This window comes from Acanthochromis polyacanthus, chromosome 1 (genome assembly GCF_021347895.1).
Source record: "Acanthochromis polyacanthus isolate Apoly-LR-REF ecotype Palm Island chromosome 1, KAUST_Apoly_ChrSc, whole genome shotgun sequence".
Classification (NCBI taxonomy): Eukaryota; Metazoa; Chordata; class Actinopteri; family Pomacentridae; genus Acanthochromis; species Acanthochromis polyacanthus.
Window position 1 is genome coordinate 16,267,605 of NC_067113.1, and position 24,996 is coordinate 16,292,600.

Consider the following 24,996-nt stretch of genomic DNA (forward strand, 5'->3'; position numbering starts at 1 on the left):
CCTGTTTTGATTGTAGCAACCTGAAAATAGGTAGCTAGCTGCTGCATAACTCTTCACCGAGTTGATTTTTCATACAGATTCAGCCGCTACAGCAATATCAGTCACACTATAATTGCCTGTCTCATGACTCGGTGTCTCGCTTGTCGGTATGGACAGTCGTTGCTATTGTTGTGCGTCAAAGTTTAGTCTCTTCAAGAAGGAGGTAAGGCATCGCTGGCTAATATGACTCACACAGATATTCACAAAACGTTTAAAGGAGAGTATACTGTGTGCTTTACGCTGTAATGTCCTCATAGCTGGGCTGTAAGAATTGCGGCCGCTCCTTCTGCTCCAGCTGTTTGACTTTCAGTGCTGTGGTGCCTCGCTGTGGCAACACCCAGCAGAAGGTCTGCAAGCAGTGCCATGGTAGTCTGACAAGGTAATGCACAGACTATACTGAAAATATTAGTGTAAAGAAACTGCAGATAGTGAGCTTTAAAGCTGAATGCCTGTTTTCCTTTCCTCATTGTTAGTGGGGAGTCTGCAAACAATGCTGGAAGATGGTCACCTCCTGAAAATTACAAAAAGTTAGTATGCAATGAAATTTGATAAGATTACACGCTTTCAGTACAGCTGAGTCATAATATCTAAACATCATGTGTCCTTCCTAGACGGGTTGCTGCATTTGAGGCGAAACAGCAGGGACAGTCAACACAGCCCGTTGTCCATGGAGGGAGCAGAAACAGCAAAGCGCCCCATCTGCCAACCAAAGGCCTGAGTAAAGAAGATCGAGCTATTGCCGAAAGACTTCAAAAGCTCAAAGAAGACACAACACCAAGTAATAGAATGAAATTTTGTGGCAGCTACCGTTTTGATTCTATCTGACAAATGCAATGCAGTAATGACTCCCTTCATTTTGCATAAAGCCATAATAAAATTTCACCTTTTCTTCAGAGTCTGTCCCCTCTGAGAAAGAGCTTGAGTCTCGACTTGCTGCCCTAAAAGCTCCCAGTCAGCCAGTACCTTCTGCAGCAGAGATGGAGGACCGTTTAGCAGCTTTACAGGGTTTCTCTCCACCTTCTCAAGCTCCTCCACCTGTGAGCTAAGTCCTGTTTTACTCTACTAGTACTGTAACCCCCATGGATGTTACAAACAAGACTTGTTTGTAACATCCCAGGAGTTAAAGTATAGCTCAGTGAGAGCTTCAAGTATGTTTGGTGTCATATAAAAGAAACTGCATGACAAAGAACTGTGCTGTAATTGGTTACAAGTATGTGTGCTCATGTGTGCAGGTGCATCAACCACCAGATAGCCGGACTCAGACGGAACAAGCCAATGATCTGATTACTCGCATGACAGAAGAAGTTGCCATTGACAACCAGCAATCAAATCCTGAATGCAGTAAGAAATTACTTGTCTCACTGATTTCATCCATATTGAATCAGTTCTTAAGGATGCAGTAATTTCATAGTTTTACACAGTCATAATGGTTTTATTGTAGCATCCGGACACCAAAATCAGCCACTGTGCTGCTCTCCTAAATGTACTGAAACCTGTTATATCCTCTGCAGGTGCAGATGGTCGTATGAATGATCTCAACAAGGGGGAAGGGGAAACATTAGACGAGAATTTAGAGGAGAACCAGGGTGCAGCCAAGCAGCTGGAGGCTGAGAAAGCCCATCTGCTAGAGGAGGCTATGGAGGAACTGAGGAAGGAGCGCCATTCGCAGGACCAGATTCTCAGCATGGCCAAGAGACTGGCACAGCTAAAGGGGCAAGACCCAGACAAAGGTGCATAACATGCAGAGTTATTGGCACACAAGTCTCTTAGCCTTAACTTTTATGCGTAGTTCCATCGGAATGTCAAATAAAAACTGCAAATTTCTCCCTGTGGGACTAAAAAAGGATATTCTGTTCTATTTTAATATGATAAGACTTTGCATTGTAAACATTGTCTCCATTATAGAAATGTTTCAATGTTAATGTATCACAAACTGTTATTATTGTATCTTATTTATAGTTACTGCGGAGGACTTCCAGCATCCTGATAGTGATGAGGAAACTGAGGAAGAAGCCGTGATGAGAGTTTTGAAACAGGTGTGGGATTTAATGCAAAATAACACTTACACTAGAATGTAGATAATGATTTGCACGTAGTTCATTTATTACAGACTATGTATTACACCTTTAAAGACCACTGTGAACTAACTTAGACAGGTCAGAACGGCCACAAGGGGCTGCTATTTTTCCATTTTATGCATTTGTAATGTGAACTACAGCCATGTTTTAAGGTTGTTGCTGATTTTGGTTCCAGCTCTCAGAAGAAGCTGCGTTGGATGAGGCCAGTGGCTACAACATACCTTTAGAAGCTAGCGGCCCAAAGAACACGGAGAAGAAAAAAGCTTCTAAGAAACCGGTACGAAACAACACTCAAAATACACATTGCTAAATTTTTTAAACTGCTTGAGTTCATAAAATTTAAATGCTTTCTCATCTGATGTGTTTTAAAGACTCCAACACACAAGAGCAGAGTTGTTCCAGCTGCTGTAGCAAATCCACCATCAGACAGTGATGACGAAGAGCTTCCATGGTGCTGCATCTGCAACCAAGATGCCACCCTTCGCTGTCACACCTGTGATGGAGACCTCTACTGCAACCGCTGCTTCAGGTAGCATAGCATACATGGGTTTTAATAAGCACAATAAGACTTCTGGGTCTCGACTCACAGTAGAGCCTTGCATGGAAATCTTCTTCTGGTGCCCAAGAAAGATGCTTGTGATTTGGAATGCATACCATGACCCAGAAAAATTGTAAGCAGGCTGCTGCCATCCTGTTAAGCAGCATGAATATAAAGTATTTAGTTTGATGAATTATCAATCCACTCTCCATTATCTCCCCAGGGAAGGCCATGATAAATATGACAGGGTGGAGCATCACACCACCAACTACACTGCGCCAAAGAAGAAGAGGAAGACATGATAGTGAGACTCTGCTGCAGGTGTTTTGCCTTATGAGGCTCTGGTCAGTCATCACTATTAGACTTGTTCTTTAGCCTTAAGTGACCTATTATTAGAATTAAAATAGCATCCCGGAACATTTCAACACTACCTAATTACTAAAGCAAGGCAGACCCAGTCATAACCCATTAATTATTAGTTCATCAATTTATTAACAGGACGAACAGCATCAGCTTTCTGTAATTGCTAAGGCTGATCTATGAATTTACTGAATATATTAGGACACAACTGGTAGCATTGCTAATAGAGCACCCATTAGGCAGTAACGTAAACCTTATGTAAGTGCAATACAATATGTACAATGGCCATAACATAGCTCATATTTGTGGAATGTTTAAAAAATATACAAGTAACATTTACAGAGGCTCCTAGACCGTGTTGTTATTTTTGCAAAACTGCACAGCTCCTGCACACAGAAAAGTTTCAAACTGTCGAACTGAATAAGAAGCATAAGGTTGTTTTTTTTTAATGTCAGTTGTCCTACTTCCTAATAGCAGCAAAGGCTCATTTTAAGTGCACTTTGCACTTATCATTTGATCCTTTTTTATGTTTTAACAACACATACAAAAAGCAAACGCATCATGAGCTCATCTGGGCTGATGTACAATCCCAGACTACTGTCATCTCCGGACTGAAGAAGCACAGAGGAGTCAGTATAAAAGGATTACAGAGGGCTTTGTTTTCTTTTGGCAGCCACTGCAGTCACTCTTGTAATCTATGTTTGGCTGCAACTCTGTACTTATGTGTAATTTCATTATAAGTGAAGCGAAAGTGTCAGACATTATGTCACATCTGCGAGAGAACTTGGCACTTCTTTTAGTTTTATTTTTAACACTGAAGCCTTTTTTCGATCAAAGATATCATTAGTTGATGAAAATATCTCAGACTGGCAGGCTTTGTCAGAAGCGTAGTCTGACAGTATGGATGGCTTCTGTGTCAGAGAAGAAAAAAGAGGGGAAGTGGGAGAGAACCATACAAATTACTATAATGGAGCCCTCAACCAGGACCCCCTGTGTATGACAGCGAGATAGCCAGAGTGCAGTTTCATCAGTGTGCATTACTGTCTAGCTAACTGCAGAGAAACCATAATTACACTCTCCTCCGGGGGCTGGCTCCATTAAGGTTGGTATGGAGGCCGTTACTGTGTTTGCCTTTTCTGGCCATGCCGTACACGTACCACAGACAGGAAATGGATGAGGATAATGGATGAATACTTAATGGAACATCCTGCTGCTGATTTCACTGTGTTTACTTCTAGACTTCACATGTCAACGTCTCCTTTGTTTCCTTTGTTTCACTGTGTTGAAAAATTTACACCAGAAAACAGAGTCTTGCATTCTGGGAACAATATGCTGACTGCCATTCTGTAGGAAAGTGTTGGAGTTGCCATAATCAGCATTTGTGTTTTAGAGCAGTAATAAAGAGCAATTGTGGTGACGGGGTAGTTTAATGGGTACTGTAAAATCATGAGTGTAATATACATGTCGATATTTATTTGTATATGTGGAATTAATAACACCTGACGATACATCGTGGTTCATCGCTTTGTTTAAAATCCAATGTAACCATTTCCATAACTCATGAACCGCCTTGTTTTGAAAATGTTGAATTTTATTTCGACAACACTGTCATCTGAACAAAATATTTATGTACATAAATAGGCAACGGAAAATGTACAGTCTTGCACCAAAAAAAACAGTCCAACTGAGTAATAGTACAGCTTTTATCACATGTACATTATTGGTATGCTAATGTGAGACAAAATGTTCTAGCAGTCCATAAATTAAAGTGAAATAATAACAATAGTACTAATAAAAAATCCATTCAAACATCCACTGCTCTGGTGTTAGTCTGCTGTTGACCCAGGAAGGAGGCAGAGGGAAGGAAAAGATTCCCTTGGACACGTGAACCGCTCATACGGGCATCCAAATGGTTAGCGCGTGGGAGATGGGAAGAGAAGAGGCTCCATTGTCTCGATTGGTAATTTGACCTATAATTATTTCTTCAAGGGACCAGACATTTTGCGTAAACCTTTTATCCTGTAGAGCAGCCCGTTAATAAAATCCTGTGGGGAAGATAGAGAAAATAGATGATTATTTTTCTGAGTGTGACTTTTATTAACTAGACAACATTGTCATAATACTAACCAAATATTTTTAGTTGTAGTGAATTAATATTGCAGTCTTCAAGAAGACTAATATTAGTGTGTAGTTTCACATAAGTGACGGACATTTTTTTGTCTCACCTCTTTTGGCTTGCCGCATTCCTGCAACAATTCCTATCAAAGACAACAAACAGAAAAAGGCTCATTAGCAAAATTTTCCACTGCAAACATTGCAAAATTGGATTCCATCAAGGGTCAAGTCCCTCTTAAACTATTACCCCACATAGCAAATAATCATATATTTACAGAGGTGTCGATTAGGAAGTGTTAAAAATTCTTTGAGTCTGACTGTTGAACTCCCTATTTGTTTGCACAATTGGAATCTTAGTGAAATAGCCTAATGTGGCAAGCTAACACAGTCAAATTAAGTAGATTTCTGTATAAACAAAACACTAGGGAATATAGTTTTTCATTGTGTGGGTTATTTTACAGTCTTACCAGCAGCCGGGTTCTCTGCCCTTCATCTGACAGCTCCAGGAGCTCGTCTATGTCAATCTCTAACTCTGGGATCTCTTCTTCCTGTGAGAGCAGAGAGAAATACAAGGTAAAGACAATATTCCTTTATTGCTATATTGCCCACATTTGCATGCTACAAAAGCTCTTTCAGACTGCATTGTATAATATGGGCTTGGAGCCATCCTTCACTCACAGTGGTAAAAATGTCCACACCCCTAAGCCCAGCCATTCAGAAGGGAGAGAAGGAACACAAGATGTGATGCAACATGGCAAGGATTTGTAGGCAGCTTTACGAGCTTAAACTCTACTATTGTGGAGTTTTAAAACATTTGCACCCAACTTTTGCTAGCAGTCATTTCACTTAATAGTGTTGGTTGAGTTGTAGAAATTGGAAAAAACAAAACAAAACTCATATTTCTCAGCTGTAGAGCACTGAGCCATGAAGGCTGGAGGAGGCTAAACTTGCCACGTGCCACCATCAGATTTCATGGGTGGTTTACCAAGTTGGCATTGATCTCAGCCATTACTGAGAGATCAGTTCCAGCTTAAATATTTTCCAAAGATCTTAGATGGGTTTTGCACACATCGGGTATATATCTGAAATGACATACAAACCCATGGGCGGCATTAACTGTAATAGAGCGACCTGCGTGTTTCCTAAATCCATACAAACCTCTTTTCCTAAAATGTCAGCCTTAACTAAGCAATAGCTGGCAGCACATTTTAAGATTACTGCCAGAGATTAATGTGTCAGAGTCTCCACTTATCAAAAGCAAATATAGCAAAGTAATCAATTCATATCACAGGCTCTTAATACCTTTCAACTGCACTTTCCAGGGGGGAATGAGGAGTGCTCACTGGAGCAATCCTGAACACTAAGATATCCACAGTCAGCAGGTGTACACTCACATTTGACAAGTGTGGCCTCTTTTTTTTTAGGAGGAATATTTTCCGGTTGGGGAGTTTTCATGGCTGCACTGGATGAGGCTCGCGCGGCTCTCTAGATGAGGAGAGAGCTAATCAATGTGGAAGTGCTGAGTGGCGGATTAGATGGGCCCACCTTCACAGTCCCCTGTGCCCCCTCTAATTGATACATGCTGCCAGTTTGGACCCTGTGTGATTCTGCTGATGTCTGCAGGATAAATGCAGGCTTGATCCCTTTAGTTTTTTTTTTTTTTTTTTCTTGGGCTCATGCTGTTCTTTTCTGTTCTGTGTGGGCTTTGCTTTACCAGCTCTGCTGTGTTAAGCTGCTTTTTTTTTTTTTGCAAATTGTTTTTATTATCTGCACTGTACTGGGCTTGTCCCAGTGCTTGTAGTTGTTTAGTGTTCAGAAAATAGGGCAGGTCATTTTAAGCGTATCTATACTTCCTCCTCGTGCATTGCATACGTAGGCTTTATTTGTGCAGTAGAACATTGTTTCCCTACTGCTGCACAACTTTCCAGTTAGATTTGATGACAAAGTAAGCACTCCCACACTCAGTCAAAGAGGTATATAGTGCTCAATGTCAGTCATTATTTTAAAAGTTAACTGGCAGTTTTGTTGCTGAATTACTGCAGGTGACTAATTAAAGGAAAAGCTTCAACCATTGATTGCTGCTTGAGGAATTCTGGAGGCTCAGGGTTATTTTGTCCTCTCAAAGGGAAGGGTCCATGGAAATAATTGATGACCTTTATCCTATGATGGAACATTTCCATCTTGATGGGAGTGATCTCTTTTAGGATAACACGAAGGGTCACTCAGTGGTTTGATAAGAATGAATATGATGTAACTCATGTCCTCTAATCTTCACAACACCAGATCGCAACCCATTCAAACAACTATGGGACGTTTTGGACCAACATGTTAGACAGTGCTCACCAAACAAACGCCATATGGGGGAATATCTTTTGGGAGAATGGTGTTCAGTCGCTCCAGTAGAGTTCAAGGGACTGAGACTTGGAGAAACAGTGCCAAGAGGCTCCATGCTAAGACTTTTATGTTGTTTTTTCTTTAAATTTGTCACCTCTATATATTCAAGTCACACTCCATTGTTAATATTTATAACTGCAGAAATTTGCTCTGGTATAGCTGTTGAGTCATTCACTCAGCTTTGGAGAGTTTTCATTTTCACAGTTAGGATTGTTATAGCATAATTGTATAGCTCTGTATGTTCAAAAAGTAAAGACTAAGTCTAAAAATGAAACCTAGAGCTGTGAATATAAAAGAGAAACAATGTTAAAGTGCTCTTTTATTTATACTGCTCTTAAACCTCCCCTGTCTGCCTCTGAAAACAGAGCCATGCCGAGTACCGCTGAATAACAATGAGAGGCATTTTCACTGAGCTGAGGGGAACATGTGCATTTACCATGAAGAAGTGCGATATGAACCTTCAGCTCACTTTTCAGTGTTCGTTATTGTTGAGAGTTACCCTCGTTGTCAGAGGAATATAGCATTTTAATGAGGCCTCTGGGCAGAAACATTTCAGCAGCACTTTTTGAAGGTAAAAGCAATAGACTGAAGCTAAAATGAATGTTAGCACTAACACTGGAGTTCATAAATATCAGAGCGGTTCTCAGAGAATTTGCAGTCTCAGACGGTAGTACAGCCAAAGTCCAAATAAGTAGCTCAGATAAGATGAGAACTGCTGAAATTTATAGCTGAAACTCAGGGTAGTTTCACCATTGTCAAGAATTGATCTAAAGATCCATTTATGCATCTCTGCTGTACTGTAGGGAAAACTGACCATATAAAAAGATTTTTGTGGTGTGCTAAAGCGTAAACTAACCGTGACGTTAACCCGTTAGTTTCAACGCCGAGAAAATGAAGCCCGGATTTTGCTACTTCCTGGTCGCCGTTTTGGATTTTTTGGAGCCAGTGACGTAAAAAGCGTCATCAAACAGACTGGACCGGAGAGCAACTCGGGGCAGGATTGGCTGAAGACTCTTATCCCGCCCACATTTTACTGCAGAGGCTTCTGTTGCTGTCTATCAAGTATAGCCACGCCCCCTGGCTCCGCCAACTTTAACGATTTATTTAAAATTCAGTATTGATTTATTTTAAGATCGGCCACCTGATCTCTCATTTTGACCATGAAAACTAACGGGAAAAAAATCCTGAGCTGTAGAAAATCAGTCTATCAAATTTTATTTTTTCCAAAAATGAATTGGGGTCTATGGAGAAAAAGCTTTTTGGAGCCAACCCTAGCGGACGGCGTGATATTGCAAGTTTTTGACACTTCCGGGTTGGCTTCAATTCTGGAGCCAGATGCTACGTCCACTATATATACAGTCTATGGGTGTGCTCAGTAAATATTTTTTAACACGATTGCCTAAGGGTGGCTTACTGATTTTTTTTTTGGTTCAGCCATTGTTTTCATCCACAGAGCATCTCTAAACTGGAAAAATAGTAGTGAAATTGAATATTGACATTCATGGTCCCAAGTGAACAATTCCTAATGATTTAGGTGACCCCTGACCTTGTTCTCACCTTTGTTTGGTACATTGAGAATCAGACTAAGTGTCTGAACTTTCTTGACATTTTAGATGGATATTTGCCATTATCATTTAATAACATTCTTAGTTGTACATAAATGTCATCAACTATTGAAACTAGATAACTAAAAGTCATGTCATCTAGGAATAATAGGCACCCCCTGAAGAGGTTTTAGCCAACGGCAAAGGAAAATCACCAGCGGCAAAATGATAAGAATCAAGAACCGAAAAAAAATACCCATCGGTTGATTAGTGGTTTTATTTACTCAAGCATAACAGAGATTTTTTTTTTAATTAAATAGTGAGAAATTACTGAAAAATGACCAAATTTCTGTCAAAGGAAATTTGTTTTTGACTGTACATGGACTGATTCCTTCCCTGCAAAGGCCCCCCTGAACCAGGAAAAACCCTGCATGTTGCCATCAGCTTTGCTATTCATCATGCTCTCTGAGGAAAGCACGTAAATTTGGTGATTTAGTAACATGTTGTGTCACGTCATGCAGCTGAGGCTAGAATGATGTGGTGTATTAGCAGCTAACAGCATATTGGGCTTTTTAACTGTTATTGTTTGAAACAGGTTTGGTTAAACTTCCTGTAGTTTCTTTACATATTACATGACCTGCTTCACTGGCCTCTCATTCTAGAAAACATTCAGACAAAACACAGCAGTCTGTGGTTCATTTATGCACACTGTGTGTTTTGATATTATAAGGAAGCCATGCCCAGGAAAATGTCTGTTCTGAGATGCCAGTGCATGTTTAACTTATCAGAGCGTTCCCTTTTCCTGTCAGAGGCACGAGCTGCCCACATATCAAAATATTCATTAACTTCTCTGAGTGAGTCTTGGTATCGTTAAGAGAGGGTAAACAAAGTTCCAAAGTTGTTCTATTTACATAAACCCAAGCCAATTCTGAAGTAAGAATTTGATGAAATGGTGGGATTATTCCAAGTCTAAAACAAATGAGCATTTTGTCAATGAAAAATCTATTCCTATCCTACAGTATTCTAATTTCAATAAAGCAAGTGTTCACTGGAATGACCTAACAGACTCTGAGTTAGTTCCGTTAATACACGGCATCAGGATCAGACGATGCTTATGATTTTCTAGCCTGTCTGAGAACTGTTTCTCACACCTTTTATTAGTTTACTGTTTTTTGAAAAGGTGTGAAGACCTCAATGACAGCGTCCACTCCAGACTGAGGCAGCACTTGTATGAATTAGAGATGTGGCTAAATAATTCAGGCGGTGACACAGGGGGACTGATGGTAAATGCTTCCACGCGGAAGACTCCGAGAACCAACAGAGTAACCTTCCCCTGGGCCCATGCGAAATTCATTACACTGGCCAGTGCACATGGACAAACCCAAGCTAATTCCACACAGGTAGCTAATGCAAATGTCCAGTCTATCCCAGCTGGAAAGTTAAGCCTTCATTTACATATGTGAAGAACATAAACTACTCGTAGGAAACTTCTAAAGAAGAGTAACTGAAGTCAAAACGTGACAGGTTTGATCGTGATTCAAACAGAGAAATGAGTAGTGTTATTATAGAGTGTTGTCACCTCATGAATCATCCGAAGACTTCATCTATCACCGAGCTGGGAAACATCCACTATCTGTGCTGTACATGTGCTTCACATTAATACCCACGTTAGAGCCACAACATGAAAGGCAAAGTACAGCAAATGTGAAATAATTATATGTTTCTGGGACGAGATCAAACGAGTAAGACAGAGAAAGACTTCAGATCTGGTTTTGTTTTCTGCATGTCCTGGTTTCCACTAATGTGATTTATTCCACCCTCAGCTTCACAAGCACATTACCATATATTACCTCGGGGAAGGAGGCTTGGGCTGCAAATGGAATAAAGCTCAGGAAATAAGTGTTGTGATACTGAAAATATTTAAACAATATTGTAAATCCCTCGCACCCTGCTGTGACTAAAATGTTTTTACATTAAAGCAGGCAGGCTTAACCCTGAATATCCACTGATCTAGATTAAGAGATGTTAGCTGCTTATCACCACATTTACTCCTGAGAACTTTCAGTTCAGCCAGCCAGATGGATGTGCATGCTTGCTCACATTCTGCAGCATTAGTATATGCCATATGCAAAGGGCAGTGTAAGGGGATGCCAGGCAGAGATGTGGCTCTATGCCACATACAGCGGAGGGTCTCTGTGTGGTTCAAGAATTAAATGAGAAACACTTTGTCTCTGCCTTCTCCGGCATGAAACGGAGGCGGTGTTGTCATCTGATCTGCATCGTCATTAGGAAGCTCATGCTCCTTAGCAGACACCCCTAATTCCACTCTGCCATGATGCCTCGTGTGGGCGATGAGACATCTGTTGCCATGGTTTCCCCTCAGAGAATGCCAAGCAAATCAATATGGAGTCTCTGACATAATTGGATTGTATCCCACGGTACAGGAGTGGAGTTATGAGAGTTGTGTTGTTATTGTGTGTGTAAGCTGACTGATGTCTCACTATAATCCCCAGTAATATTAAAATGTAGCCGTCTATAGAAACATTAATCACACCATGGAATAATGTATACATATTTCAATGCTTTAACTATTCTAATACCATAACATGTGACCCATGTTAATGTAAAGCCTGTATCTTAAAGCATAAAAATATCTTTCCCTGCTTTATGTTAATTCATCATTAGTCCTCTAATGCATCGGGTTATCTGTGTAGTTTCTATCATGCTTAGTAAGTGAGTGACTGTGTGAGTGTGTTTACAAACTAACAGGACACAGGCACTAAAAGGAGGACGTGATGTCCTGGATGCCACCATTATAGCAGGACATACAAAGCAGATTTTTTTTAGTACATTTAAAAATAATAATATCCTCTCTCCTGCTGTCCTTAGCTTCTATTATTATTACATTTTCTGACATTTCTGTTATAATTTATCACCAAGTCACAGTAGAAATTCTTGCGGTGCTCTGATTCTGTTCCTCCTCAGAATTGTTTGCTTTAATTGTTGCTGATACTAGAATCTAACACTGTGTACAGCTATCATCTAAATGCCTAAATTGTTAATGCAGCCATGTGGCAGCCATATGCTTAAAGTGATGGAGGTGTTTTATTAAGGCTGCATCATGCTTACAAATGCTTCCTTGTGACTTCACTCAGACACCATCACATATCTGCAAAATAATCACATCACCATAGTAGAACACCCCACAGCTGACACTGCAGTCAGGTTGATGACACATGACGAATCCTGTGCCAAAAAAACTGCAGCCATGAAGCACAGCTTCTCGCCTCCCGCCCACTCCCCTTATTTAGGTAGCTATAAATGATGGATAGCCCACTGCAACCACCTATGAGCAGTTTAGTGCCTCCCTCACCTCCTGTTCAGGCAGCAGTGTACATCTGAGTGTGTGTCTGTGTGAGCCAGCCCTCTCCTACCTCACAGTCAAACAGCAGGTGCAGCTGCCCGTCGATCCACTCCTCGATATCCAGCCTCCTCTGCAGGTCCTTGCGGTTGTATTTGACTGTCAGCTTGCCCAGCTTTCGGTGCGACGGCTCCTCTGTTTTGTCCGTTGCCTGGAACATCACCCTGGCCTGGGTGCTGGGCTCTGACGCCATGGCTGCCACGGCCTCAGGAGAACCGTGGAAACACACTGAGCTGCCTCACACGCACACACTCACACACACACACAGTAAGACCCACCAGCTCTGACACGCTCGTCCTGCACACACCAACTCCCCTGCTCTGCCTCTATCTGTGATTCTGCTTTTCCAGTGGGCTGCTGTTCCCACGCGTATCTCCTGTTATCTTGTTGAGTGTTCGTGCTCTCCCTCTCTTTAATGCTGGCTCTGGTTCCTGCCTGTCCTCTCCCTCTCTCTCTCTCTCTAAAGCTCACTGTCTTGCTCGCCTTCCCTCCTCCTCTTGCAACACCCACTGGCTGCACTATCAGGAGGATGGTAATGAGATATGGCTCCGTATGTGTGTGTGCATGCGTCTGTATATGTGTGTGTGTGCGCGCGCGTGCACTTCACAGGGTGTGTGTTTTTGCTTTTTGCTCTCTTCCCCTGTCTTATAGCAGGTGGGGGAGCATAGGTCAACTACAGCAATAAAAAGAGTGGAGAAAGCCATCAACTTATAATTATTACTTTGGCTGCCAACATTCCATCTGACATCACAAAATTGATAAAAAAAAACACATTTACACTTTTGTTTTTTCCTCCCTCTCATTACTTTCTTCATAAATATAGACAAACCAACACACCACCATAGTTTTCTTCTCATTCCACCCAGTAAAAGTATTCATTTGCTCAAAAAGTCAAAAGTGTTTGAGACACTAAGGGCTCTTGTGTTCACAAACACGTCTAACAATAGTTGGGTCCCCCTGACAGGTGAGCCAGGGTTCCTCTACTGTGATAGTTGCTTTGTCCTTTATAACAGGCATTATCAGGTGTACGATTAATAAGCCTTGAAGTCCAATTGGCATCCTCAGTTACGCAACCGTAAATAATTAATGAACAGGAGAGAAGTATTTATTGTTGTTTGGAAGTCAAATGTCAGATAAAAGTGCTGAAACCGTGAGTGTTTGCGAAGTCGAATATCAACAGCAGCACATATCCCGAAGGTCAAAAATTCATGGTAGTAGCTGCCTGTGCCAAATTATTACAGGTGAGACAACAGAGACAACAGGCTGCAGAGTTTCCACAGATCCTATTACGATATGAATAATGGGGTTCAGTTTTTTGTTTTGGCAGGGACTATCCATCAGGCAGAGCTGTGCGTGTTCACCCACTGATGCACCGTCTGTTACAAACACTGAATTATTGAGGGCCGCTTGCAGCTCACCTTTCCAGGCACACAAATTCATTCATCCCATCTTATGCTGCTTGGTTCTGCACCATCGGCTGGTTAAAAAAAAAAATAAAGGGAGGTGGACTGGAGACCTGTGCTAGGCCTTCTCACCTCAGACCTGGCCAGGTAACTCTTTCTAGGGAGAATAAAAAAGAAAACAGAGGCAGGAAATGAGCTTGACTGTGAAGACATCAGCTCTCACTGTGAAAAAGCTGTAGAGTTGCTACCTTTGTTTTTTTCCAAATAAACAGTTATCCTCTGAGTAAATATGGATGTAATGACTCAGTATAAAACTCTGAACCTTCCTCATCATCTACATGCCATAATTTGACTGACTGCTTCCTGCTTGCTTCCCGACAGTTGTTGACAGATACATGTGTGGCTTTATGACTCATCACATACCGACTGTAATTTATGACTCAGAGCGTATGTCTAAGTTTCGGTGTCAATTAAGAAAAGAAAATTTGGGTACCTGTGAATTTTTAGGACGATGCGTGTTAATGATCACACAGTACATAAGGAAGAATGAGTCAAAAAAGCACAATACTTACAGAAATAAAAAGGAACTGTTCACCACCAGCTGTGTACTCACCTGTTGGTGGGATCATACTGCCACCTTCTGGACAAATATATGTACACCTGAAAAACTGAGAGCGCTGACATCTGTCAAAATATATGAAAATATATGAGAAATGTTATTTTAGCGTCATACCTGTTAGCAACGTTCAATTTTTATGTTACTAAAACGTCATGTATACTTAAATCGATTAAAAGGGATTCTGTTTTTTTCCTTATTATATGCCTCTATTTGGTTATTTTTACATCTATTACCACGTTTTTATGTCATCATCTTGCAACAGACAGCATTTTGTGCTCTTTTCGTGAAACACACTATAAAAATAAACCTATTACCATTATTTTTAAAACACAAGGAAAAAAAACTTAGTGTTTAATGTTATAATCAGATAGTGGCCACAAATACATGTCAAAAATGGTAAAGAAATGGTTAAATCAGGCTAGAATTATCATTTTAGACTGGCCTCCCCTAAAGTATTGACTTAAACCTGATCAAAAACCCGTTTGACTGTAATGAAGACACAAATCTGTGTCAGGAAAGCCAAATAATTTAGTTTAACTGTACTAATTCTGTGTAAAGGGGTGATAAGACATACAACAAAAAACTTGCCAGAAGCTTGTGGATGGCTACCAAAAATACCTGTTTGAGGAGATAATCGCCAAGGGACGCTTAACCAGATATTACTCTTGCTGTATGTATATTTTTGACCCACTATATTTTGTCATATTTCCAGAATATCTATGTTAAATCTATGAAACAATCAAAATGCATTGTTGTTGTTTTTTGTGTGACATAGACACACGGGTTTGAATGATCCCATCAAAGAAAATTCTCATCATCATAGAATAGTTATAGGAGTCATTGGACACTGGAGGCTGAAATTACAAACATGGTCTTTACAAGTGTGTGTAAGCTTTTGTTCACGACTGTACAGCAATGGTGGAACCAGAAAATGTTCATAGGAACCTGAGACCACTTACACTGGGGTGGCATAATGTTTTGTTTAGTTTTTTGGTTGTTATTTTTTTAGCTTTTGTTGTAGGGCATTGTCACACTGTGTCCATCCTGCCTTTAGTTTCTTTCTTTTGGCTGCAGGTTCTGGGTCAGTTTTGCATTGGTTAGCAGTTTGTACCACTTGTTTCCGGAGCTCTTAAGAGTAGGTTTCATTCACACAGTCTTGTAGAAAATCCTTTCCTAAATTACTTCACACAATGTTTAATACCTTTGTTTGTGCGTGCTTATCCATTAAGGTGACGGTGCAGTTCAGACTTGTGCAACGTTGAAAGTGACACAGTAACATGACTGGGTTTGACCTAGTAAGACTGGCGGCACGACTTCTACAGAAAATTGGCCAGAGTGCTCATTCAGACATAAATTAGACACAGAACAGGGTACATGTCTAGAAGAGGCATACAAGTTTGTAAAAGAGCTTTAAGAAATCTACAGCTGGACCTAGATCTCACACACTGACTAATAAAAGCATGATGAATATCATTCAAATGTTTGGGGTCACCCAGGCAAAACTCATACTTTTATTCATGTGCTAACATATTTGCACATGAGTTTTCTAATCATCAGTTAGTCTTTCAAAAACATTAGCTAACACAATGTAGCATTTGAACACAGGAGTGATGGTTGCTGGAAATTTTCCTCTGTATGTAGATATTCCATTAAAAATCAGCCATTTCCAGCTAGAATAGTCATTTACCACATTAGCAATGTCTAGACTGTATTTCTGATTAATTTAATGTTGTCTTCATTGAAAAAAATGCTGTTCTTTCAAAAATAAGGATGTTTCTAAGTAACCCCAAACTTTTGAACAGTCGTATATACATATAAAAACTCATGCATTTTACACTGTCTACACCCTTTTCAAGACATTAATTGAAAATCTGTGAACTGCAACGAAATCAGTGTAAACATTTTGTGGTTGGTCAAAGTTTTGTTTTGGTTGAGTGTAGGTTTTGATGTTATTAAAATGCATCTGTATGGGGACAATAGCATTAGAAAGAGGTTAGGTTCTGCTGAAAAAACAAAAAGTTCTGGCAGAAAAATAATAATTAGAGGATGCCCAATTCAATAAGTTTGTGCAGAGCCTTCATCTAGGCTTCACTATTGACTTTGTAGGGTGGACAGGCTTTATTCTCCTCTTAGCTCCACCCCTGATGCATATAGGCTATTGAAATAATAAAACTCTGCAACTGGTAATGATATCATTAATTATAGAAGAAGCTCCTAAAATAATAATTCACAATTCAATAAGAAACATAAATCAGTGTGTTAAGCTGCATAATTAAAGTGCACAGTAGGCTACTACACTAACAATGATGCCTTAGTCTAAACTCTTGTGTTTGGGGCCTCGACTGCAGGGAGTGGCATCAGGAGTGGAATTTCACTTCCTGGATCTCTCAGGTGAGTCACCTGCGAAATGTCGTCGATCGCGGAGGTGTTTGTCAAGATCAAGCAGGTTAATCTCTTGTGAGAGTTCCAGAGTTGTGAAGTATCGGATCAGCCTGAGGAGCTCCGAGGCAGCAGGTCAATAAAAGCAGTGGGCAGCTACGAGTCTCTTCGCTGAGAGGTGAGAATGAACCGGGTGTTGTTTTTGCTCCTTTTGCGGCCTAATCACTGCTTGAAAACGTTTCTTTAGTTTAAACAGTAATTATCTATTTTCACTTTCTGCTGCTTTCACTGTCTTTACAGGTGAATTTAGGATTTTATTCGTGGGGAAACCCTCCCAGGACTTTAAAAATGAACGCGTTCATTAAAGGACAGTCGCTCCTTCTCCTTGTTTGTCTTCTGCGCTCCGCGGCGCCTCAGGACTTCGGTGAAAACTGTTTAACCAAATTCAAGAAAGGTCGGGACGATTTTGTGCTCGACGCCGATGAATCTGTGAAAGACGGAGCTACTTTTCTGTCGTCGCCCATATTGGACCGAGAAAGGGACTGTGTAACAGCCTGCTGCAAGGACCAGAGGTGCAATGTCGCCTTCATGGAGAAAGGAGAAGAGGACGGCTCGGTCCAGTCCTGCTTTCTGTTTGACTGTCTGTACAAGAAGAAATACGCCTGTCGCTTTGTCAGGAAGAAAGGATACACCAGCCAAATCCTGGAGTCTGTCTATGAGAGTTACCTGAATGTGGATGCAGCCCCAGGTAGGAAGAAAACTGATCAAAGCCCGACACACTTTAAACTGCTCATCAGTTTATCATGAGGGAATCCTAATCTACAGGATAAGTGCAGTTAGTCATGCCCATGAAAGATGAAAGTGGAGATGTGACATAGTTTGCATTATAGTATGCTTTCTACTTGTAGGACAATAACTACTGGACTGGTTTCCCCTTTAAAATCAGAGGGACTATAAATAAATATCCCCCAAACTCCAGTTCTTCACCAACATTGGATCTGAGCTCAAATAATTTCATTCACTGGCTGTCAGTGCTTTGTATTTGAACACAGTTTGTAATAAGGCTATGCGACACCACAAGATTTCAAGAAGAAATCTTTCACTTTTGCATGTTCCCACATGTCAAGGACTAATGGCGCCTGGTTTCTGTTTGTTCCTCATTTTGTCTAAATGTCTGCAGGTGTTACGAATCTATCTATCTATCTATCTATCTATCTATCTATCTATCTATCTATCTATCTATCTATCTATCTATCTATCTATCTATCTATCTAGTATAATTCTAAAGTAAAGAGATGAGACTCCCACATGATTGAATTTCCCTTTGGGGATAAATAAAGTGTCTTGTATTGTATCTATACACAACTTTTATTGCTTCTTTGGACTTCTTCGTGTAAATTTAATGATCTCATGCTGTATTTCCAGCTGATTCTGACCGTCCACCAGTGGCCAACGGAGGCCTTGACCGGGTGGTCCAGCCTCAGGACAGTGTGACACTGAACGGCATCCAGAGCAAAGATGACATTGAGATCTCGTCCTACCACTGGGAACTGCTCACTGAGTATCCTTATGCTATCATTGAGGTAAGAAGATTGTCTTACTTGTCTGTTCCATTTACGTCATAATGTTGTTTATTCTGAATGCGTTTTAACTGGAAATCTGCTTTCATGCCTCACAGAAAACCAACTTTCCCGACCAGATTATTGTTTCCAATCTGACATCTGGGGTGTACAAATTCAAGCTGACTGTCACAGACAGCATCGGTCAGTCAGACTCAACCAAGGTTACTGTCCTGGTCCTCACTCCTGAGCAGTCTGAGCGTGAGTATCTAGACTGAGGAAAAAGCTGTCTGAACATATTCATTTATGCAGAACATCTGTTTTCTATCACACCAGAAAACACTCCATCCTGTCATGACATTAATATCGCTCTGCAAATCGGAGGCTGTGAATTGCATCTTATATCAGAGTTGTTTTTGCCAGCATCCCTGAGTAAATAGACTCAGTAGGTCATTTGGGTGAAGAAATGGTTTCAGTTGTAATGAGTCACGTTTCTACTGAACTTTATGTGTTGACATTTTCTTTGGCTTATTCAGAGTCACCTGTCTTGTGTTTGATGTTGAAATACAGACAGGATAAGACATCACGATGCCCCTCTGTCTTTAGATTTCTCATCAACTTTCTAAATTCTCCCCTTAAAGCCCAAAATATCCTTTCTGAACTAATTGTAGCAGGCGCGTGATTTCAAGTCTTTTGTTTTGCTCTGATATAATAGCTTTCCAAGGAACTCGGTTTATCACTTGCTCTGGTACTGCTTTGCATATGTCGCCAGTATGAGCAAGTTAGTTGTGATCAAACCTGTCGTGGCATGCTCGACTAATTCCTGTGGTCTGAAAGACGCAACACAATCCTGATATGGAGATAAAAGGTGATTTTGTAATGACTACTTCCTATTCCGTTTTGGTAAAGAGAAGACTGATGGCAGTAAAGAAACGGAAATATGGGAGAGTGGTTGGTTAAATGGTGTTCTCTGTATCACTTACAGTGTCCAGATTGCTTCCGGTGAAACACAACACAGAAAGGGGTTGTGAACACGTTAGGAAACAGAAAAGTGTAGAGCAGCTGGCGGGTTTTTTTTTTTTGTTGTTTTTTTTCTCCCCCGATACCATCTCTCCGCCCCCGACTCAACAAAACCTGTCAGTCTGGTTTCACCTTTAGTTAACAAACAAGAAGACTCCAGTCGCCGTTACAGTCTGTAGTCATTAAAAGTGATTTAAGTCTTGAACTTCTATCCTTTAAAAGTGGCTTCTTTTGCTCTTTTGTGTATCTGCATGTTCTTTGTTGACTGTAAACTGAAAGACAAGAAAAGACTTCTAGCTGCTGAGTGTTTCGGTTACCTATTAACAGCTTGAGCAGTGGTAGGAATGTGCTTCAGTGCATGACTTTACTCTTCTACATGTCAGTGCTGTGAACGAAAGGCTGAAATACCACCTCAACTCGTTCACAAATGACTGATAATAACATGAGAACTTAATAACGACACTGAGACTTGCACTTCCTTATTTATCTTAGCAGCGAGACACTTCTTTGTCATATGTAATAACAGCTGTATTCTACGTGACCGTTCTTAAAATGTGTATCATCAACCACATGCAGACACCCTGCATCTTCTTCTCTAAGCCCATTGTCTGTCGAAACCAGCCACTATGGGTTTTTTCTCAATCGTATGTCTGTTCGGGAGACACAGACACAAAAAACAGACAGTTAGGACAAACTACAAAAGGAAATCCCACCGAAACTGGTCCCTGATATGAGACAGACACTGTTAGTGGTTTGTCAAACTGGTTTATGGATGTGAAATCATCTGAGGCACATTAACCTATTTATAACTAAGTTTTATCATCAGTAGTCCTTTGTAACATAGTTTGTGCACCTTCCCACTTTACTGAAACTTAGTTTTTTTTCAGTACTTACAAAATCGTGTGTGGAGCACTGTAATCAGTGTTACTGAACTCGGTGAATTTCCACATAAGTAGCAGATTAGATTAGTTTCAGCAAAACGCAAACGGGGATTGTTAAAATGCTTTTTACATCATCGGACTCTTCCCAACATTTCAGATTTACTTTTAAATGAGTAAATCTGAAACATTATCACTGTGACAGTACCGCTGGTGACGTTTAATTTGTGCACTGGTGCAGTAAACAAACAGATTTTTAGGAAATGTTAGCAGGACAGCCATTATTAGCTGTGAATCAGAAGTAATCCTTTACTCTGTTTCCCACCAGATCACTGTATGGCTCCAAAGAAGATCGGGCCGTGTCGAGGTGCCTTCCCTCGCTGGCATTACAACGGTGCTTCAGAGAAGTGCGAGGAGTTCATGTATGGGGGCTGCAGGGAGAATCTCAACAACTATCTCTCCAAAGATGAGTGCTCCAATGCCTGCTATGGCTCAGGTATCTGTCCTCTGGGTTTTATTCTGGAATTTTCTATAACACTGCGTTTTTTTTTTGGTTTTTTTTGTACATCTTGTGTTTGTATTTTGAATGTGATGCACAAGGTGTGATCAGGGTTATAAAAAAAAAACAGACTATACCTGATTTCACTTTGGCTGCTATCACCATCAAAGTCGTCACCTTGTGCAGCAATACAGCACTCCCAGCATGCTTGTAACACTCCCTAGAAGTAAATATGTCAAGCATTTCTTGCAATGAGCACTGAATCTCCTAAATTGTGGCAAAACATGGACCTTTTAAAACTGAATTCAATAGGCCAAAAAAGGGGTTTTAGACTGTGATACACTTCCTACTTAGAAGTCCCAGAACTTTTTGATCACACCTTGTATAGGCAGCCTTTACCTGATGGATTTATGTGAAACATGTACAGAGCAGACCATAGGTGTTTGAGCAGTTACAATTTGAATTTTCTACTGGCTTTGTACTCCAGTGTGTTCTGTTTAAATATAAATAAGTAAAATAACTCCTATGGCATGAGAATCTAAACTTTTAGATTCCTGAGAATCTAAAAGTTCCTGAGAACACTCAGGTTACAAGGGTTCATAAGTAGACACATGCTTGGTTACTAAGTGTGTGTTAGGCAGCTGTGTGAGGTGAATCTTGTAAATGAAGATGATAAAAATTAAGTTGAAAAAGCAAAAATATACCTGATCTTACAAAGAAAAAGGAAGTGTAACTATGAAAACTAAAAAAGGGCATTGACCTAGAGGACTGACAAGCATAAGTCTTGTGGATGAGGATAAAAAAATAAATTTTCTAATGTCAGAGATACCCAAATCCTGCTTGGTGTGGCCTTAATATTGTCAGCAATTATAAACAAACAACATTATTTCAGGAAAGTGAGTGGGTCTCTACTGTTTGCCTGTTTGTAAATTTATTGTTTTTAACCAACAACGTCATTTTTTTCTTTCAGAAAAAGGTGGTATATCTGGTAGAGGTTTGCCTATTCCCACTTCCCAAGGTAGGTGAATTCTGGTTATTGATGACAGACATACTATTGCTATATACTGTCATATTTGTCATAATCATTATGCTTTTTTGAACATGGAGAAAAGTAAATGATGAAAACGGCATATAAATTGATCCAGAATATTAAAGGCAAAAGAAACTTTGCTGTCCTTTCTGGATTTTAAGATATATGCTAAATACTGTTGTAATATAAGAACTGCAAAGAATAGAAGTGACGTACAAATGCTAATATGCAAATGCTAATATCTTTCCTAGTGACTAGTTAATTTGAAAGAATGAATAATAAACTAGCCTCTCAACCCCAAAACCCACCTCCAGGTTAAAAAGACATATTTTCTTTAAATGATTGTAAAAATGACATTTATCAGAGCCAGGAACTGTAAAATCTTTGGATTTGTAATTTTCTGACATGTTTCATTTAACAGTTGTCCAAAAATAAGCAATCTGCCTTAACCAAATTCTACAAAAAAAACAAAAAACGAACAATTGTAACGGTACTTGGTCTTAAACTGTGAGTCAGAGCAGTAAGGATAGACAGAGAGCTTAGCAGTGAGCTGAAACTTACTGCAAAATTCACTGTGAGTTCATCAGTGTGAGTGACCCCATTTCAATTTATCGCAGGATGCAGTGTTATTGTAAAATTATCAGTGATGGTGCAGGACAAGTGACAATTTCCTCTGTTTGTGTACCTCAGGAGAAAAATGTGGCAACCCATGTAAGCCAGGGCAGTTCACCTGCTCTAACAGCTGCTGTTTGGATCCAGGACTGGAGTGCGATTCTTCCCCACAATGTAGCGACGGCTCAGATGAACTAAATTGCGATGATTGTGAGTAGCCACTATGCAAACTAAGCTTCATGCAGGCTCATGGGAATCTAAATAGAACACATTGATAAAATGCTAATTTGAATTATGTCCTGTGTGTTTATCAGTGAAGGACAAGTTTCAGATTCTGCGGCAGATTCCAGTGGATGAACAAAAAGGTGATTTAAACTTGAGGTCTTTTTGTGTTGGTGTTAATTTCTGCTTTGTAAAGCGTCCGCTGTGAAGAGTGAAAATTTTATTTTACAGTGCATTCTGAATGTGACACAGACTCTTGTTATCAGTTTTTACTATATGCAATCTCACCACACTGGCTGTTTTTCATAGTACGCTGCACAGAGCTTCCCGACACTGGCAACTGCAGGGACAGCATCACCAAGTGGTACTACGACCCCGTGCAGCAGAGCTGCCTGCGCTTCAACTATGGTGGCTGCCAGGGAAATGAGAACAGATTTGAATCTGAGGAGTCCTGTTTGAAAGTTTGCCGTGGAGTAACAGGTGGGTTTTGGGCATTTTGCAAATGTTTGTCACCTCTTTTGCACTATGTACTCTGATAAACTGTTTTCTATACTATTATTCATTTATTTATTTATAAACACACACTAGAAAAAATACTCAAGAATATAATACACACTAGAATAAAACTCCAGTTTTGAAGGGAGCTCCAGAAATAGTCTTTTTAAGTATTGTTGCATGCATATCTTTGTTCGTAAAGCTGCTGTAATTCTTATTTTTATGCATCAAATGTCAAACAGCAGAAAGAGAAAATTGGCAACTAGCTGGTGAACATTTGACTGCATCATCATACAGTCAGCATTGATTTCACAGGTTCTGTGACCCCCAGGAGTGAAGCTTTCTATTAATGACCCTTTCTCCTTGCCATGTACCACATAATTAATTTTCAGTTATATCATATCTTTTTCTTTATTTCAGAAAAGGACGTATTTGCAAGACAACAGGAGTTTGAGCGCCAGTCGTCTAACAACGAGATTGGTACATTACCCTTTAATTTTTTTTCCCTGTACACCTATACAGCTTCAAATTAAACCTACATAAAAACCAACCTTGCTCCATCAGCTTTTACAGCAAGTGGATTCAGCAAAGCTGTCAAAGCTTTGCGCTCTTTCAGCTCATTTTTCCACATGACTAAGTTGTCCAGAGTTGCATTAGATTTATTGATCTGCTTTGTCAACTTTGTAGCCTTTCTTGTATTGCCTCTGAATGATGAGCCACCAAGTTAACTTTAACCATATTTATTTCAATTTATCTTATAGTCACTATGGTGATCGCTGCCCTCCTGGCTGTGGGTGTCGCCATCCTGCTGGGCGTCTTGATTTACTGCTTTATGAAGGGCAGGAAGTCTTCACAGCACCAACGTGTCCCTGTCAATGCTCCCATTACCTCGATAGAAGACAGAGATCATCTGGTCTACAACAGCACCACCAAGCCCATCTGACCCCCAAGTCCTCACCTCTGGCCCTGGTAGTGAATGATGATGGTTGGATCTGTGTTATACAACCACCACACTCAGATTGACGAGAGAGGAAACGTGTCTGTTGGCTAAGTTTGAATGTTGTAGGAGACCTTGTTTTATTTTGTCCGTATGCGGATGTGCTTTGAGGGTGTTGTACAAAGAAGGCAGAAGGCCTTCAACCGATGAAATGTGATATCTAATTAGATTTTTAACATGTTTTTTATGCAGTAGCCTGTTAAAATAAGTTGTTAGATGATGGTTTGTACTCAGGTTAAAAGGGAAGGATTACCACAGAACATCTTTCCATTTAAATGTGCAGATGTTACCTACTTGTCTACAATTTACTGTTTCCCTTAAGTGATCTTACAGTTGTCGCTGAAAGCTTTTTTTTTTTTCTTATAACCAAACTCTGGGAGACTTTGTGGATATGTAATGAAACAGTGATCCTTCACCGTCCTGAGGTCCTGCCACGCCAGCTTCTTTACTCTGTCAGATTTATTTTTATTCTGTTTTCTACACTGTTGTTACATACTTCACTGGATTTCACATACAGGCGCAATGTTGTACATAATCATAGAACTTAAAGTAATATTTCACTTGAAGGTTTTTTTTGGCTGATTTACTTTATTTTTTTGTTGACAAAGTGTTTTTTGAACAAGCATCATTCATATATTAACAAAAACGCTTATTCACAATTTAAAAAGCACCCTTTGCTGTTGAATATTCAACATTTTAAACTTTTCAAATGTTTGTACATATGACCTGATATAGGTTTATTTTAGCTGTAACAGCATCATGATGTTCATACTAAATAAAAATGTTACCTCACA

General features: G+C 40.1%; 3 protein-coding genes across 3 annotated transcripts; 2 read left to right on the plus strand and 1 right to left on the minus strand.

Moving 5' to 3' along the window:
• Window positions 1-8: 8 nt before the first annotated feature.
• Window positions 9-4,830, plus strand: zfyve19 (zinc finger, FYVE domain containing 19). The gene is made up of 11 exons (XM_022195510.2): window positions 9-202; window positions 297-418; window positions 513-566; window positions 651-817; window positions 934-1,076; window positions 1,272-1,380; window positions 1,551-1,769; window positions 1,999-2,075; window positions 2,293-2,394; window positions 2,489-2,646; window positions 2,879-4,830. The coding sequence occupies exons 1-11, from the start codon at window positions 149-151 to the stop codon at window positions 2,955-2,957; spliced, it is 1,284 nt and encodes a 427-aa protein (XP_022051202.1). The 5' UTR covers window positions 9-148; the 3' UTR covers window positions 2,958-4,830.
• Window positions 4,586-13,002, minus strand: ppp1r14d (protein phosphatase 1 regulatory inhibitor subunit 14D). The gene is made up of 4 exons (XM_022195511.2): window positions 12,503-13,002; window positions 5,598-5,678; window positions 5,241-5,273; window positions 4,586-5,060 (listed from the first exon to the last, which is right to left on the minus strand). Exons 1-4 carry the CDS (start codon window positions 12,680-12,682, stop codon window positions 4,992-4,994), a joined length of 363 nt encoding a protein of 120 aa, XP_022051203.1. The 5' UTR covers window positions 12,683-13,002; the 3' UTR covers window positions 4,586-4,991.
• Window positions 13,003-16,543: 3,541 nt separating this feature from the next.
• spint1a (serine peptidase inhibitor, Kunitz type 1 a) lies at window positions 16,544-24,996 on the plus strand. Its single transcript, XM_022195509.2, has 11 exons — window positions 16,544-17,068; window positions 17,191-17,638; window positions 18,316-18,473; window positions 18,569-18,710; window positions 20,676-20,843; window positions 21,817-21,864; window positions 22,567-22,698; window positions 22,803-22,853; window positions 23,020-23,190; window positions 23,626-23,685; window positions 23,967-24,996. Exons 2-11 carry the CDS (start codon window positions 17,239-17,241, stop codon window positions 24,146-24,148), a joined length of 1,512 nt encoding a protein of 503 aa, XP_022051201.2. The 5' UTR covers window positions 16,544-17,068; window positions 17,191-17,238; the 3' UTR covers window positions 24,149-24,996.

Coding starts and splice junctions, on each gene's coding strand:
- zfyve19 (XM_022195510.2), top strand. CDS start 149: ATGGACAGTCGTTGCTATTGTTGTGCGTCAAAGTTTAGTCTCTTCAAG. Junction 2,076..2,292: donor TGATGAGAGTTTTGAAACAG/GTGTGGGATTTA, acceptor TTTTGGTTCCAG/CTCTCAGAAGAAGCTGCGTT. Junction 2,647..2,878: donor TACTGCAACCGCTGCTTCAG/GTAGCATAGCAT, acceptor TTATCTCCCCAG/GGAAGGCCATGATAAATATG.
- ppp1r14d (XM_022195511.2), bottom strand. CDS start 12,682: ATGGCGTCAGAGCCCAGCACCCAGGCCAGGGTGATGTTCCAGGCAACG. Junction 5,679..12,502: donor ACCTGCTGTTTGACTGTGAG/GTAGGAGAGGGC, acceptor CTGCTCTCACAG/GAAGAAGAGATCCCAGAGTT. Junction 5,061..5,240: donor AATGCGGCAAGCCAAAAGAG/GTGAGACAAAAA, acceptor TCTTCCCCACAG/GATTTTATTAACGGGCTGCT.
- spint1a (XM_022195509.2), top strand. CDS start 17,239: ATGAACGCGTTCATTAAAGGACAGTCGCTCCTTCTCCTTGTTTGTCTT. Junction 21,865..22,566: donor GCCTATTCCCACTTCCCAAG/GTAGGTGAATTC, acceptor TGTGTACCTCAG/GAGAAAAATGTGGCAACCCA. Junction 22,699..22,802: donor TGAACTAAATTGCGATGATT/GTGAGTAGCCAC, acceptor TGTGTTTATCAG/TGAAGGACAAGTTTCAGATT.